The sequence below is a fragment of the Hemitrygon akajei genome, chromosome 2 (assembly GCF_048418815.1).
Source record: "Hemitrygon akajei chromosome 2, sHemAka1.3, whole genome shotgun sequence".
Taxonomy (NCBI): Eukaryota; Metazoa; Chordata; class Chondrichthyes; order Myliobatiformes; family Dasyatidae; genus Hemitrygon; species Hemitrygon akajei.
Genome location: NC_133125.1, coordinates 67,576,992 through 67,591,715, shown reverse-complemented (window position 1 = coordinate 67,591,715; position 14,724 = coordinate 67,576,992). Strand labels below are relative to the sequence as shown.

At 38.9% G+C, this 14,724-nt stretch overlaps 1 protein-coding gene across 6 annotated transcripts in view; it reads left to right on the top strand.

Annotated features, from left to right (window-relative positions):
• Positions 1-14,724, top strand: part of cenpe (centromere protein E) — a 169,106-nt gene that overhangs the window by 57,351 nt on the left and 97,031 nt on the right. For all 6 annotated transcript variants that reach the window (XM_073024450.1, XM_073024413.1, XM_073024458.1 and 3 more), the window contains exons 19-24: positions 1,057-1,185; positions 2,937-3,044; positions 4,205-4,382; positions 9,669-9,823; positions 12,552-12,755; positions 13,354-13,531. In XM_073024450.1, coding sequence (XP_072880551.1) covers positions 1,057-1,185; positions 2,937-3,044; positions 4,205-4,382; positions 9,669-9,823; positions 12,552-12,755; positions 13,354-13,531 — 952 coding nt within the window. The remainder of the gene's footprint in view (positions 1-1,056; positions 1,186-2,936; positions 3,045-4,204; positions 4,383-9,668; positions 9,824-12,551; positions 12,756-13,353; positions 13,532-14,724) is intronic.

Sequence of the window (14,724 nt, the reverse complement as noted above, 5' to 3'; positions counted from 1 at the left end):
TGACGCGCTCGGGTCTTGCTTTTCTTCGAGTATTTTCCATGTTGATGAGGGTGAGTACAAATGACTGATTTACAATAATTTAATTGTGAAAGTGCGCTTGATTTATCGTACAATTTCATTGGACCTCTGTGAACTACTCATCAATTTTATTGGTCTACTGTTACGAGGCAAAATGTTTACGAGGCGACATGAAAAAAAACCATGTATTAGCCGCTCTGGATTAAAGGCCGCAGAGTTCAAAGCTGTTCAAAATGTGGGAAAAAAGTAGCGGCTTATAATCCGGAATCTACGGTAGTTCAATAATATTAGAATTTACTTCAGTTTAGTTTAAGAAAAAACTCAGCTTTGGTTGTTCTATTTGTCTAGAATCATTCAAATAGTCGGATGTCTTCCCCCACGTAACACAGCATTGGTTAATTCTGCTGAGAAATGTAATGTAAAAGAGTTGCAAAGTGTGATATTCAGTTGTTTGTTTCCATGTGCTTTAATAAAACTCAGAATCAACAAATTATGACAGCAATCCTTGTTAAATTGTTAGATAATCCAAAGGATCTTTGCTGTTTGGACTGGTCACAAATTTGTCTGAATATTTTGTTTCGTGGTCTTTGCACCGGTTTTTGCTTATTTTCTAAATTCATCTCAGATCAGAACTTGTACTAAAGGAATAAAAGTGTGTCTCCTATCTCCTATCAGATTCACACTCTCATCTGGATTCCTCTATCGCCTGCTAGCTCAACTCTTCTCCTTCCCTCTACTCTTTTACTTTGGCTTCTCCCCTATTTCTTTCCTTTCTTGATGAAGGATCTCTGCCTGAAATGTTGGTTGTTCATTTTGTTCCCTAGATGCTGCCTAACTTGCTGAGTTCCTTGACCATTTTCTTGTTTTGAACTGGATTCCAGCATCTGTAGTCTCTGTCTCAGTGTTGAAGGCCTTACCTCGCGATTAACATTCTCAAAAAAAAACATAATTTTGTTTATCTTGAAGTTCAGTTGTGATGTTGATGGTGCATGTGTATTTTGAACAGGTACTGTAATGGGAATTTCAATTTCTTAATAGGCTGAACTGAAAACTAAAACTGACCGATTGAAAGATCAGGAGCAGAAACTTCTTCTTCTTCAAAAGCGACTGGATGAACTAAAACAGTTGTCAGATGGCCAAGTGGATCTGGAGACATTAATAGATCAGGTATGGATGTGATATCTACTTGCTGCATGCTGATTTTATTTGGCTTACTACATTTCTGAGGTTCCTTGTTGATAATAGAATTTTACTTTGTTGATGAGTATTATACACAATAAATATTTAGCTGCAATACCTTGGCTGTACAGCAGAGCATAACATTAAAAATAGTACAGGTTGATTGGAAGGCTTCTCTGCAATTCAATAAAAATCATGATTTTCTGCACTATGTATAGTTCTCCCTTATTATTCCCATCTGTTCTGTTGTTCGTCCTTCGGAGTCGAAGACGACCATGACTTCTGTCAGGTAGAGGGTTTGAGACTGTGGGTCCGGAGGTGACTTGGATTCTAATATCCAATAGTTCTTTAATACCTTAAATGTATTTCAAAGTTCAGCTTTCTCTTGGATAGAGAATTCTGAAAATTGTATCATCCAAAGTAAGGGAATTTCTCCTCTGTCCTAAATGGCTATCATCTTTTGCTGCTGGTTTTTGATTCACTGATAGCAAAACCTTGATCTTGGCAAAATTCCTATTATGCTTTCTCCCTTTAAGGCTATTAATAGCATGTTAAGGCCACCCTGAGCTCCAAATTGCATGTTATTTCTGTTCCCCTTCCTAGTCTTGCAGAGTCCTATCCATCCTCTTCTTTATTCGCTACTGAGCTGAAGCCCAATGAAATTTAGAGGAACTATCTAAACCAAATTTAGAGTATTCCATTTCAGTAGTCTTTAACCCAATGGCATGAGCTTTGAGTTTTCCCATTGTAGATAACTCTCTCTCGTGAGTTTTCCTCTCCCCCCCCCTCTTTTGATCCAGTGCTCCTACCTCCTGCTTTTGCCCCCTTAACCACTTTCCTCTACCTCTCCTGGTTCTATCTACGTAATTCACCTACAGGATTTCCACGCCCCCCCCCCCCCCCCCCCAACCTGCCGCTCACTGCAATATACTTCGAGGTTCCAATTGTCACCTTATCAGATTCCAGTATTTGGTAGTCCTTTGTGTTCCTGCTTATTTCTCTCCAGCAGTTGTCTCTAACCTTCACAGTCCCCGCATCCCACCTTGCTCAATCTGACTCTCAGCTTTTTTTCTTAGTTTGCCTCCTATTATCCACCTGTCACTGTCTGCCCACTCCATTCTCCCAACACAGACACAACCTGCTTATCATCTTTGTACCCTCTTTGGTCCACCATTTCCTCAGGCTTCTATCTTGGTGCTTCCCCTCTCCTCTATATACTGGCTATCTAGACTCTTAGTCCTGACATCAGGTTACAACCTGAAACATTAACAATTCTTTCCTCATATGCCATTTCCTCTCCTGTCCCACTGAGTTCCTTCCTCAGTCTCTGCAATAACCATCATACATGTTTATTTATATTGCCAAGAATGCCGTTGGAATCCAACTGACAGCCTCATCTTGCTTTATTTTAATTTGGCTCTAGTTTCTGGTGCATCCTTGTGCTTTGCTGCTTTCTGATGCACTCTGATTATGGTTATTCTTGTCACTGTCCTGCTCAGTTGTGTGTTTTTTTTTCATCTCCCTTTGCAATTTGTCTGATTTAAACCCCATCTCCTAAACTACTATCAAAGTGTAGACTTTGTCTTTTGAATCTAGCTTCAGCATTCCACTCTTAGTCAAATTTTGTTAATTAGAGCAGTAAAATTTTGCTCTACACTAATATTTACTTTGTGTTGGAAATGGATTAATAATAGTTTAAATTGTACATTTTCTTTTGCTTTCTGCTGGCATGATTTCAGAACAAACATCTACAACAGTCATTGAACGATGCAGAAGTTGTGACCTGTGATGCAAAGAAAAAGTCTGCTATTCTGAGGAGTGAAAATCTGGAGCTCAAAGAAACCATGGTAATGGGAAAAAAAATCAGTGTAGCACATTGCAAGATGAATTAATATGCTGTCAATAATCAAATGATTCATTTTCATTTGGTTTTCTCCATATTCTTCGTGGAATAGAGAAAAATGTAAAATGTGGAGAGGTTGAAGAAAGTAGGGTACTAAAGAGTGTTGGACAAAAGTCAGTAATGAATGTAAGAGAAGATGGGGAGAAGGTGGAAGCTGAGTCAATGTAAAAGGGGTAATTGGAAGAGGTGAAGAAGAACAGAAGCAAATGGTTAAGAGAATTAATATGTAATAATGGAGCTTGAGAAAGATCATTGTAAGTGGTTTAGATGGAAATTGGATGAGTCAGGCTAATGAATTGAAAAAAAAATTACAATTTTTAGATTTTGTTTTGACCACTGCATGCTATCATAAGGTTAAAAATTCCGATCATATAACCATATGCTTTATATTTTTTTAAAAACTGGAGTAAAACAGCAGCAATCTGCTAGAGGACCATTAAGAAATCCCAGGGACTTGACATTTTGCTTATCATGTGGTGAAAGAATTTGGCATACTTGCCTTCATTGATCAGAGCTCTTAGTATAAAAGTCAGAAAATGGTGCAACTGCATTGCAGGAAGGATTCTGAAGAAAATACAGAAGAGGTTTAGCAGGATGTTGTCTGATTAGCAAGTGTTAGCTATAAGGAATGGCTGACAAACTTGGATTGCTCTCTCTGGAGTGAAGGGGATGGACCTGAGGGGTAACCCGATAGAAGTATATCCTAGGTTGTAAAAGTGATTACCCTTTGTGCACTTCCACAGCCAATTAAGTAATTTTGGAATGCTTTGTGATTGTGATTGATGTAAATGCAAAACCAAGTAATTTAGGATGAAATAGTTATACTGCATATATCTTTAGATTCACCATTTTTCTTGCCATCCTGATTTAAAACAAATAGTTCTTTAAAATTTAAAAATTGTAAACTGTTGTGCGTTAGGAAAATGAGTATAGTAACATGGTTATAGACTTCATGGTATGTATATTATTTCTGAAGACATGAAAAATCAAAATATCTGATGCCAGTTTTAAGTTACTTCCAAAGTGAAATAACGATGACCTAATATAAGTAGATTTCAATTCTAATCCTGTTTTTCTTGTCTTTTTAACCTGTATCAACTGAAGAATGAAATGACAATGAAATATCAACAGATGGAAAAAGATGTCCAATTGTACTGCAAAAAGCTAGATACTGAACAGTCACGCTACAAACAAATGCAATCTGATTTGCAGAAAGAGTTGAAATTTGTTTACAGTGAAAATATCAAACTAACATCTCTTCTGGATGGGAAAGTTCCTAAAGGTATTGTTCTGTCATATAGTACTTGACATTTAAAGAAAATATTTGGCTATGGTTAACAAGATTGAAGTGGAGATTTTCAGACTTTTGGATGGAGAAAATAAATTCCTCCTCGCATCTTAAATAGGGATCCACTTATTCTGGAAATACATTCAGTGACAACTTTATAAGGTACAGGAGTGGAGCCCATTGTGGTATTCTGCTGTATGTAGCCCATCTACTTCAAGGTTTGATATATTGTGCATTCAGAGATTCTCTACTGCACGCTATTGTTGTAAAGTGTGGTTATTTGAGTTACTGTCAGTTTGAACAAGTCATTATCAAGTCATTTCCACCTACAGAGCTGCTGCTCATTGAATCTTTTTTGTTTTTCGCACTATTATCTGTGAACTCTAAAGACTGTGTGAAAATCCCAGGAGATTAGCAGTTTCTGAAGTACTCAAACAACCCCATCTGACTCCAACAATCATTCCACAGTGAAAATCATTAATTCACATTTTTTATTTATTTTTATCTTATTGCAATACAGTGTGGAATAGGCCTTTGTGGTCCTTCAACTCACACTACCGAGCAGTCCCTGATTAAATCCTAACTTAATCACGGGACGATTTACAATAACCAATCAGCCTGCCAACTGGTACGTCTTTGGACTGTGGGAAGAAACCAGAAAAGCCAGAACAGCCGGAGGAAATCTACATGGTCACGGTGGAGGGGAGGTGGAAGAACGTGCAAATTCCTGGCAGGCATTTGGGGGTGGGGGAAGGGGTGTGGGAGAGAGAATTGAACCCGGGTTGCTCATACTGGAAAGCATTGAGCTAATTACGATGCTACCATGCTGCCTTTTTGTGTGTGGTGCTCAACATTTCCAGCATCTGCAGAATCTCTTGGATATATCAACAACAGCGCCTATAAAAGGTATTCACCTCCCTTGAAAGTTTCCATGTTTTATTGTTTTACAACATTGAATCACATTGGATTTAATTTGGCTTTTTTGACTCTGATCAACAGAAAATCTCTTCCATGTCAAAGTAGAAATAGATCTCTACAATTGTACGTTCTCTGCACTGCCTCCAAAACGCCTTATTGCTTGAAACGTGGAGACCTGACTGACACAGTACCTGAGATGCAACCTCAAAACTTCCCCACATTAATACCTCATACCTCTTCAGTGCCGTCTAGTTAGTACATGAAATCTCTGAAAGATTGATCCTCTGTTAAGAGTAATCCTTTTGCCTCCCAAGATGCTGGACTCTTGAGCAGCCTGCCAGCCTGTTCTGGTTTGCTGTCAGTGATGTCACCAAAGCAAAACATCCTCTGAAGCAGTAATTAAGCAGTTCAGTGCTGAGGAAACAATCCACAGTGCAACATACTCTGTTAATTTGGGTGTTGAATAGTTTGCAGTTCCAAAGCTACATGGGTCTCAGTCTGTCTTTGTCAAGGGAATGTCCCTTTAAATTATGAGAAAAGTAAAAATGTCATGTGATCTATTGACATTTATTCACAGTGGTCATTGTTTAAAATTCTAAACTCTAATTCAGGTTAGAATGGATGAAGCTGCTGAGGTGGTTTAAAATCAAACTATTTTATAAGCAGCAGTAATCACCTAAATCTTGAGAATGAGGAAAAAGAGGATGTTTTTCTACATAATGCAGAAACCAGAGCATCAAAACGCATTTAAGTTAAAACCACAAGACCATATGATATAGGAGCAGAAGTAGGCTATTCGGCCCATCGAGTCTGCTCTGCCATACAGTTGTGGCTGATCCAATTCTTCCAGTCATTCCCACTCTCCTGCCTTCTCCCCATACCCTTTGATGCCCTGGCTAATCAAGAAGCTATCTCTGCCTTAAATACACCCAATAAGTTGGCCCTCACAGCCGCTCGTGCTGACAAATTCCACAGATTTACCACCCTCTGACTAAAGTAATTTCTCCGTATCTCTGTTCTAAATGGATGTGCTTCAATGCTGAAGTTGAGCCCGCTTGTCCTAGAATCCCCTACCATGGGAAATAACTTTACCATATCTAAACTTCAGGCTTTTGACATTCTGAATGTTTCTATGAGATCCCCCTCCCCATTCTCCTGAACTCTAGGGAATACAGCCCAAGAGCTGCCAGACGTTCCTAATATGGTAACCCTTTCATTCCTGGAATCATTCTCGTGAATCTTCTCTGAACCCTCTCCAATGTCAGTATATCCTATCTAAAATAAGGAGCCCAAAACTGCACACAATACTGCAAGTGTGGTCTCATGGGTGCCTTATAGAGCCTTAACATCACATCCCTGCTCTTATATTCCATACCTCTAGAAATGAATGCCATAATTGCATTCGCCTTCTTCACCACTGACTCAACCTGGAGGTTAACCTTTAGGGTATCCTGCACAAGGACTCCCAAGTCCCTTTACATCTCTGCATTTTGAATTCTCTCCCCATCTAAATAATAGTTTGCCCATTTATTTCTTCCACCAAAGTGCATGACCATACACTTTCCAACATTGTATTTCATTTGCCACTTCTTTGCCCATTCCCCTAAACTATCTAAGTCTCTACAGGCTCTCTGTTTCCTCAACACTACCCACTCCTCCACCTATCTTTGTGGCAAATTTCCATTAATACCGTAGTCCAAATCATTGACATACATTACAAAAAGCAGCAGTCCCAACACCGACCCTGTGGAACTCCAATGGTAACCAGCAGCCAGCCAGAATAGGATCCCTTTATTCCCACTCTCCATTTTCTGCCGACCAGCCAATGCTGCACCCACGCTAGTAACTTCCCTGTAATTCCATGGGCTGTTATCTTGCTAAGCAGCCTTATGTGCGGCACCTTGTCAAGGGCCTTCTGAAAATCCAAGTACACCACGTATACTGCGTTTCCTTTGACTACCCTGCTTGTAATTTCCTCAAAGAATTGCAGTATGTTTGTCAGGCAGGATTTTTCTTTTAGGAAACCATGCTGTCTTTGTCCTATCTTGTCATGTGCCTCCAGGTACTCTAATCTCATCCCTAACAATCGATTCCAATAGCTTCCCAACTACTGATGTCCGGCTAGCAGATCTATAGTTTCCTTTCTGCTGCCTCCTACCTTTTTTAAATAGCAGAATGACATTTGCAATTTTCCAGTCATCCAGTACAATGCCAAAATCTATCGATTCTTGAAAGATCATCATTAGTGCCTCTGTAATCTTTCCAGCTACTTCCTTCAGAACTCTATCAGGTCCAGGAGATTTGTCCACCCTCAGACTATTAAGCTTCCTGAGCACCTTCTCAGTCGTAATTTTCACTGCACAAACTTCACTTCCCTGACATGCTTGAATGTCTGGTATACTGCAGACGTCTTCAGTTCCTCTGCCCTCTCTGCATCTCTCGTTACAATATCTCTAGTGTCATTTTCTGTTGGTCCTATATCTACCCTGAACACTCTTTTACCCTTTATATACTTAAGAAAGCTTTTAGTATCTTCTTTCATATTAGTTGCCAGCTTCCTTTAATAATCTATCTTTTCCTTCCTACTGACCTTCTTACTTTCCTTCTGCAAGTTTTTAAAAGCTTCCCAATCCTCTATTTTCCCACTGGCTTTGGCTTCCTCGTATGCCCTCTCTTTTGCTTTTACTTTGGCTCTGACTTCACTTGTCAGCCACGGTAGTGTCCTTTATTCCATTCAATATTTTCTTCTTATTTAGAATATAGCTGTCTTGCACTTCCCTCATTTTTCGCAGAAACTCCAGCCATTGCTGCTCTGCTGTCCTTCCTGCTAGTGTCCCTTTCCAGTCAACCTTGGCCAGTTCCCCTCTTATGCCATTGTAATTTCCACTGAAACACCGACACATTGGAATTTAGTTTCTCCTTCTCAGATTTCAAAGTGAACTCGATCATATTGTGATCACTGTTCCCTAAGAGTTCCTTAACCTTAAGTTCTCTTATCACTTTCAGATCATTACACAACAGCCAATCCAGCACAGCAGATCTCCCTGGTGGGCTCAACAATAAGCTGTTCTAAAAAGCTATCCTTTAAACATTCTACAAATTTGCTCTTGAGGTCAAGTACTGGCCTGGTTTTCCCTATGCACTTTTATGTTAAACTGTCCAACCATTATCATGACATTGCCCTTCTGACACACCTTTTCTATCTCCTGCAGTAATTTGTAATCCACATCCGGCTGCTGGTTGGAGGTCTGTATACAACTGCCATTTAGAGTCCTTTTACCCTTGCTATTTCTTTACCCAACCCATAGTCATCCTATGCCATCCTTTTCTAATGATTTAATATTATTTCTTGTACACAGGGCCACACCACCCACTCTGCCTGCTAACCTATCTTTCTGATCCTCTGTATATCCTTGGATGTTCAGCTCCCAATGGCAGTCATCCTTTAGCCTAGTTTCAGAGATGGCCACAACGTCATACTTGCCGATCTGTAGCTGAATTTCAAGATCGTCCATTTTATTTCTTATGCTGTATGCATTCAAATACAACAATATTAGTCCAGTATTTGTTGCTTTCTGTTTTAACTGCACCATGCCTCTATTGCCCTGTAACTCATCCCATTGGCTGTGATGATTCCTCATCTCCTGCCTGTTCTTTCTATCATCTCTGTTGCACACTATCTTTGATTTATTTCTGGTTTGTTTTTCCTCAGACCTATCACTCCGGTTCCCATCCCACTGCCAAATTGGTTTAAACCCTCCTGAATAGCTCTATTAAACCTGCCTGCTAGGATAATGGATGCCTTTGGGTTCAGGTGTAACCTGTCCCTTTTTGAACAGGTCGTACCTCTCCCAGAAGAGGCCCCACTGATCTAGGAACCTGAAGCCCTAACCTTTTCACCGGTCTCTCAGCCACACATTAATATGCCTGATCATGCTATTGCTACACTCGTTAGCATGTGACACAGGCAACAATCCTGAGATTACTACCCTGGAGGTCCTGCTAATGAGCTTCCTACCCAAGTCCCTGTATTCTCTCTTCAGGACCTCCTTTTTTTTTTAACCTGTGTCATTGGTACCAGCATGTACCAAGACTTTTGGCTGTTTACCCTCTTCCTTCAGAATACTCTATGCCCAATCCGAGACATCCTGTACCCTGGCACCGGGAGGCAACACACCATGTGGGTGTCTTTATCAGGTTGACAGAACCTCCAGTCTGTTCCCTCACTATGGGATCCCCTATGACTACCGCATTCTTCATCATTTCTCTCCCTTCTGACCTGTGAGAAGATTTTAATATTTTTAAAGAGAGATCATTGTGTTGTGAAACTGTAAAGCAGGTTATATTTTGTGATTGACTTAGATGTATTGGATCGTGTTCAACTGGAAAAGAGCATTGCTGATCTTAATCAACAGTTGGAGAAAGCAGGAAAAGAAAACATCAGTCTGCAACAAGAAGTGGCCTTTTTATCTCAAAACAATTTGTTGCCAGAGAAAATAGATGAATTAGAAAAACAGGTAAAACATTTTCTACAGCTAAACATTCCCTCTTTACCTTTTGCCTCCATACTGGAAGAATACTTGGAAGGGCATCTCGTCCTTCATGTCCAAAAGCCCAGTGAGTTTTGAATTGCAACGACTATTATTTTGGTAACTATTGTTTCTTTTTAAACTGTCATATGCCATTAGAAAAATATAATTCCTCAGGCAGTCATGGATAACATTTATTAAATTATTTTTCTTTTACTTCCTTCCCACCCCATCTCAAAAACTTGTTTGAATAATATAATTTCTCTACTTCCTGTGAGCTATTTGTGTAATCCACCTTTTCCCCATTTGGCTTTGGCATGCTTATTTTATTGCCTGTGAAAAAGGGTGGCTGTAGTTATTGTCATTTGCAGGTTTATAAGTTCCTTTTTGAGCTATTTTACTATTTTAATATGGCTAACATTTTGTGATTTAGTTTGTATCTCTTGGATTGTAGTTTTTGCTACTATTGAGCAGTCAACTTTCGCTTTTCAACTTACAGATTTCGCCTGAAGCTTATTTGGAAGTCTTTTGTTAAACATTTGGAAAAAATCTGTCAATGTAATGTCACTAACTTCTTTTGCTCTTTAACCAGACGAATTGACAATATTGAGATATTTAAACATTCTAAGTTCCAGTAGTGATTGTGGGTGTGTAAAGATGGACATGCATTTAGAAAAATGTGAATTTGGAATACAGATGACCTTGTACAGCTAGCTGGAAGGAAGTCTTTGGTCATTGATTTAACTATGATTTGAGTTCCATTTGATGCATAACTGGAAATGGAGATAGCCAGCCTTAAATTGAAGGAGGCAGGTACCAGGGTGACTGTCAGGAGAAGGAAAGGGAATGGGCAGCCAGTGCAGAGTGCCCCTGTGGCCGTTCCCCTCAGTTATAAGTATATCTGTTTGGATGATGTTGGAGGAGGGGTGGGGGTTGACCTACCCAAGAGAAGCCATAGCGAGCAGGTACAGAGACTGGCTCTGCAGCTCAGAAGGGAAGAGGAGTGCAGTAGTGGTTGGAGGATGGATTTCATAGTTAGAGGTACAGATAGGAGCTTCTATGTTTGTGAAAAAGAAACAGAAATTTCTTTTTGCCTGCCAGGTGCCAGGGTCAGGGATGCCTTGGATCAGGTTAACAGCATTACAATTGGGGAAGATGAGCTATATATTGGTACCAACGATATAGGTAGGAAAAGGGAGGAGGTCCTGAGGAGAAAATATTGGGACTTAGCTGAAAAGCAAGATTGTGGAGATGTTAGAAATGATCTTTAAGGAATCACTGGGTTGGTTCCAAAGGGCTGTAAAATTACAAAAGTCACTTCACTCTTTAAGATGCTAGGGAGGCAGAAGAAAGAATATTAGCCTGACTTCAGTGGTTGGGAAGATGATGGAGTCCATTATTATGGATGAGGTTTCAAGACACTTGGAGGCACATGATAAAATAAACGAAAGTCAGCATGGTTTTCTTAGTGGAAATCTTGCCCAACAAATCTGTTGGAATTCTTTGAGGAAATAACAGACAGAATGAACAAAGGAATCAGTGGATGTTGTTTATTTGGATTTTCAGAAGGCCTTCTGACAAGGTGCTGCACATGAGGCTGCTTAACAAGACAGCCCATAGTATTACTACAAGAAGATTAGCATAGAAAGAAGATTTTGGCTGATTGGCAAGAGGCAAAGAGTGTGCATAAAGAGAACCTTTTCTGGTTGGCTGCTGGTGACTTGTGTTGTTTCACAGGGATTGTTGGGACCGCTTCTTTTCACGTTATATACATCAATGATTTGGAAGACAGAATTGGTGGCTTTGGGGCAAAGTTTATAGATGACATGAAGATAGATGGAGGGACAGGTAGTGTTGAGGAAGCAGGGATTCTGCAGAAGGACTTGAACAGATTAGAAGAATTGGCAAAGAAGTGGCAGATGGAATACAGTGCAGTGAAGTGTATGGTTGTGCACTTTGGTACAAGCACTCAAGGGATGGACTATTTTCTAAATGGGGAGAAAGTTCAAAAATGCTTGGTTAACTTGCAGGTTAAGTCAATGGTAAGAAAGGCAAACACAATGTTAGCATTCATTTTGAGAGGATTAGAATATAAGAGCAAGGATGATTGCTGAGTCTTCATAAGGCATTGGTCAGACTACATCTGAAGTACTGTGAGCAATTTTGGCCCCTTGTCTAAGAAACTATTTGCTGTCATTGGAGAGTGTCTAGAGGAGGTTCAGAGAATAGTTACCGGAATGAAAGGATTGACATATGAAGAGTGTTTGATGGCTCTGGGCATGTTCTCATTGGAATTTGGACAATGAGGGGAGAATCTCATGGAAATCTATCAAATATTGAAAGGTCTGAGTAGTGGATGTGGGGAGGATGTTTCATATAGTGGGGTAGTTGTGGATTAGAGTAGGATTAGTGTAAAAATGAGTGCAAATGGTTGGTGTAGACTCAGTGGGCCAAAGCCTGTTTCTGTGTTGTATCTCTGATTCTATGGCTGAGAGGTTTTGATATTAAAATCTTGTAATGCAGTAGCATGAATAAAAGCTTTGCAGCAAAGATAACCTTCTGTTCATGTCACTTGGCTAGTGAAGGCTCTGGACTACAGAAAAAGGCTAGAGAAATTTGGAGGTGAAATGGAGTGTGTTTTAAAAAAAAAAAGTTTATATTAATGTGGCTATCAATGATGTGGGAGAAAGTTCATCTGCCATAAATTTGCATCTAGGTTTTAAAGTTAACAGAAGAACTGAATGGTGTCACCTCTGAACGTGATAACTTATTAGTTGGCAAAGAAGAAAATGATAACCAACTTGCAAACTTGCGGGGAGAAGTATCACTGATTGTTCAAGAAAGGGACAAACTCCAAGAAGCAGTGAACAGCCTTCAAAATGAGAGGATTCATCAGGAAAATTTGAATGATGAACAGCAGGTAAAACAAAAACACTGAGGTTGTTAAAAGTCCCTTTTAAACAGCTCATCAGGGACCCTTGTGCATTCCTTCTAAGGGAATTAAGAATATTTTCTTCAACAGAGTAGTCCTTTTTTTGATGCATTGGAAGTTGCGTCAAGTATTAAATGTTTCCCACCTCTGTATTTTAAAAAGTAAAAATAAATCATTTCCCTGCCAATTAAACTCATCGCTTGGCATCCACCTGATGTTTCCTTGGCTAACTTGTTAATGACTTGTAATTGATATTTTTGTTTCCTTCCTACTAATTATAATATAAGCTACAATATTGTAATTGATTTGTAAATTAATTGTTGATCAAGGTCCATGAATGGTGTAGAGGTCTTGCTCATGCTAAATATGGATTAGTTCAAAAAGGCAAGTTCTAAATCTATTAATACACGGATTAATTCTTTAAACACCTTTTTGTTGAGATATGATGACAAAATGCATGTTGGCATAGTAACTTAGCACTCTGCTCACATTTCAAGAAAATGGGGTTGAAATGGAAACTGATATTTTTTGCACCATCACTGAAACTTAACATGATTGCTCCTGTATTTCCTTGTGCTTTCTACAGAACAAAATACAATGTAGAATGGAAAGCTTCAAAACAGAATTAGAATTGTACTGCAGACAACTTGAAGAAGAGAGAGCTAAATGTTTACAACTTCAGCATAACATTGAAGACAAGGAAGGAAAAGTTAAAGAGCTGGAACAACAGCTAACACATGAGATTGCAAAGCAAAATGAAATAAGTGAGATTAATAATATTTTATCAGTTGTTCTGGTTGTATTTATTTTAACTTTGGATCCTGTTAATCAAAGCAATACAGAAATTAAGTTTTGAAAATTTTACATTTACCAATAAATGAAGTCAATTAATACTTAAGAAAATTATCATTGATTGAGGTGATAAGTGAAGTTCACAATTTGTCCCTAGTATCTGAAGAACATTATGCTTTCTGAGAGTCATTGATTTAAACTTTAATGATTTTCTAATGGCAAAAGTTTAATTATAGATGTTCAGATGATTTCTACAATTTTAATTTGAAATAAATGTTGGTCGAGTTGCACTGAGAGCTGTAGCTTGCTAAGTGATTTAAAAGTTTGACTACATCGATCAAAAAGGAATAGAAATCGGCCCATGTTGGAAACTGAGCTTGCTTGGTTCAAAGCTGGTTGGAAGCAATTGTTGCTATATGTAGGTCCAAGTGCCTGGTCAATCTTGTGCTCTAACCAACATTGTTTTTGCAGGATTGTAGCCAGGACTAAAGTAGAATGTGCATGAGAGAGCTGATTCAACTGGGCACAAGTAACCATGGGGAGGAATTAGGATAGTTCTCTTGTCCTGACAGCCTCCAGTTTCTATAGCATCAGACTGAGTTGCAGATTTAGATAATTTTGACTCTGAATCATGTGTATACCTTAAAAGGGGCATAATTCCTTGTTTAATATTTCATTTCTGAATCTCAACTCCATGGCATTGAGCTCAATTTAACAACCCACTATAGTGGTGTGATGTACTCTATTTTCTGTTGCATGGAAGTTACGTGCCAACACAAGTAGTGGACATGTATTTGGGTACAAATGATTTTATGCTAAAGTTAGAGGTACCAGCTAAGTTTGGATTCAAGTGGAGACACTGTCTCTTTGACAAACCCGCCATTAGTAATCATTAAAGACGAAGACGTTCAATTATTGAAGTCACCTCTTTAACTTAAACTGTTTCAGCAAAATTGTTATTACTGGCATTCTTTCTCCTGCTTTTTTTAATTCAATTTACATAATTATGGAATAATGTATTTACACCAAAAATCTTTTGCACCTAAACAAATCAAAGATATTAATGTAACAGTGAATCACTGTTTGAGTTGTGCAGCAGCAATAGAGCATATAGCAGACTGTTTTGTTATTTGTCACTTTCATTAGAATTGAAAATCACAAAATG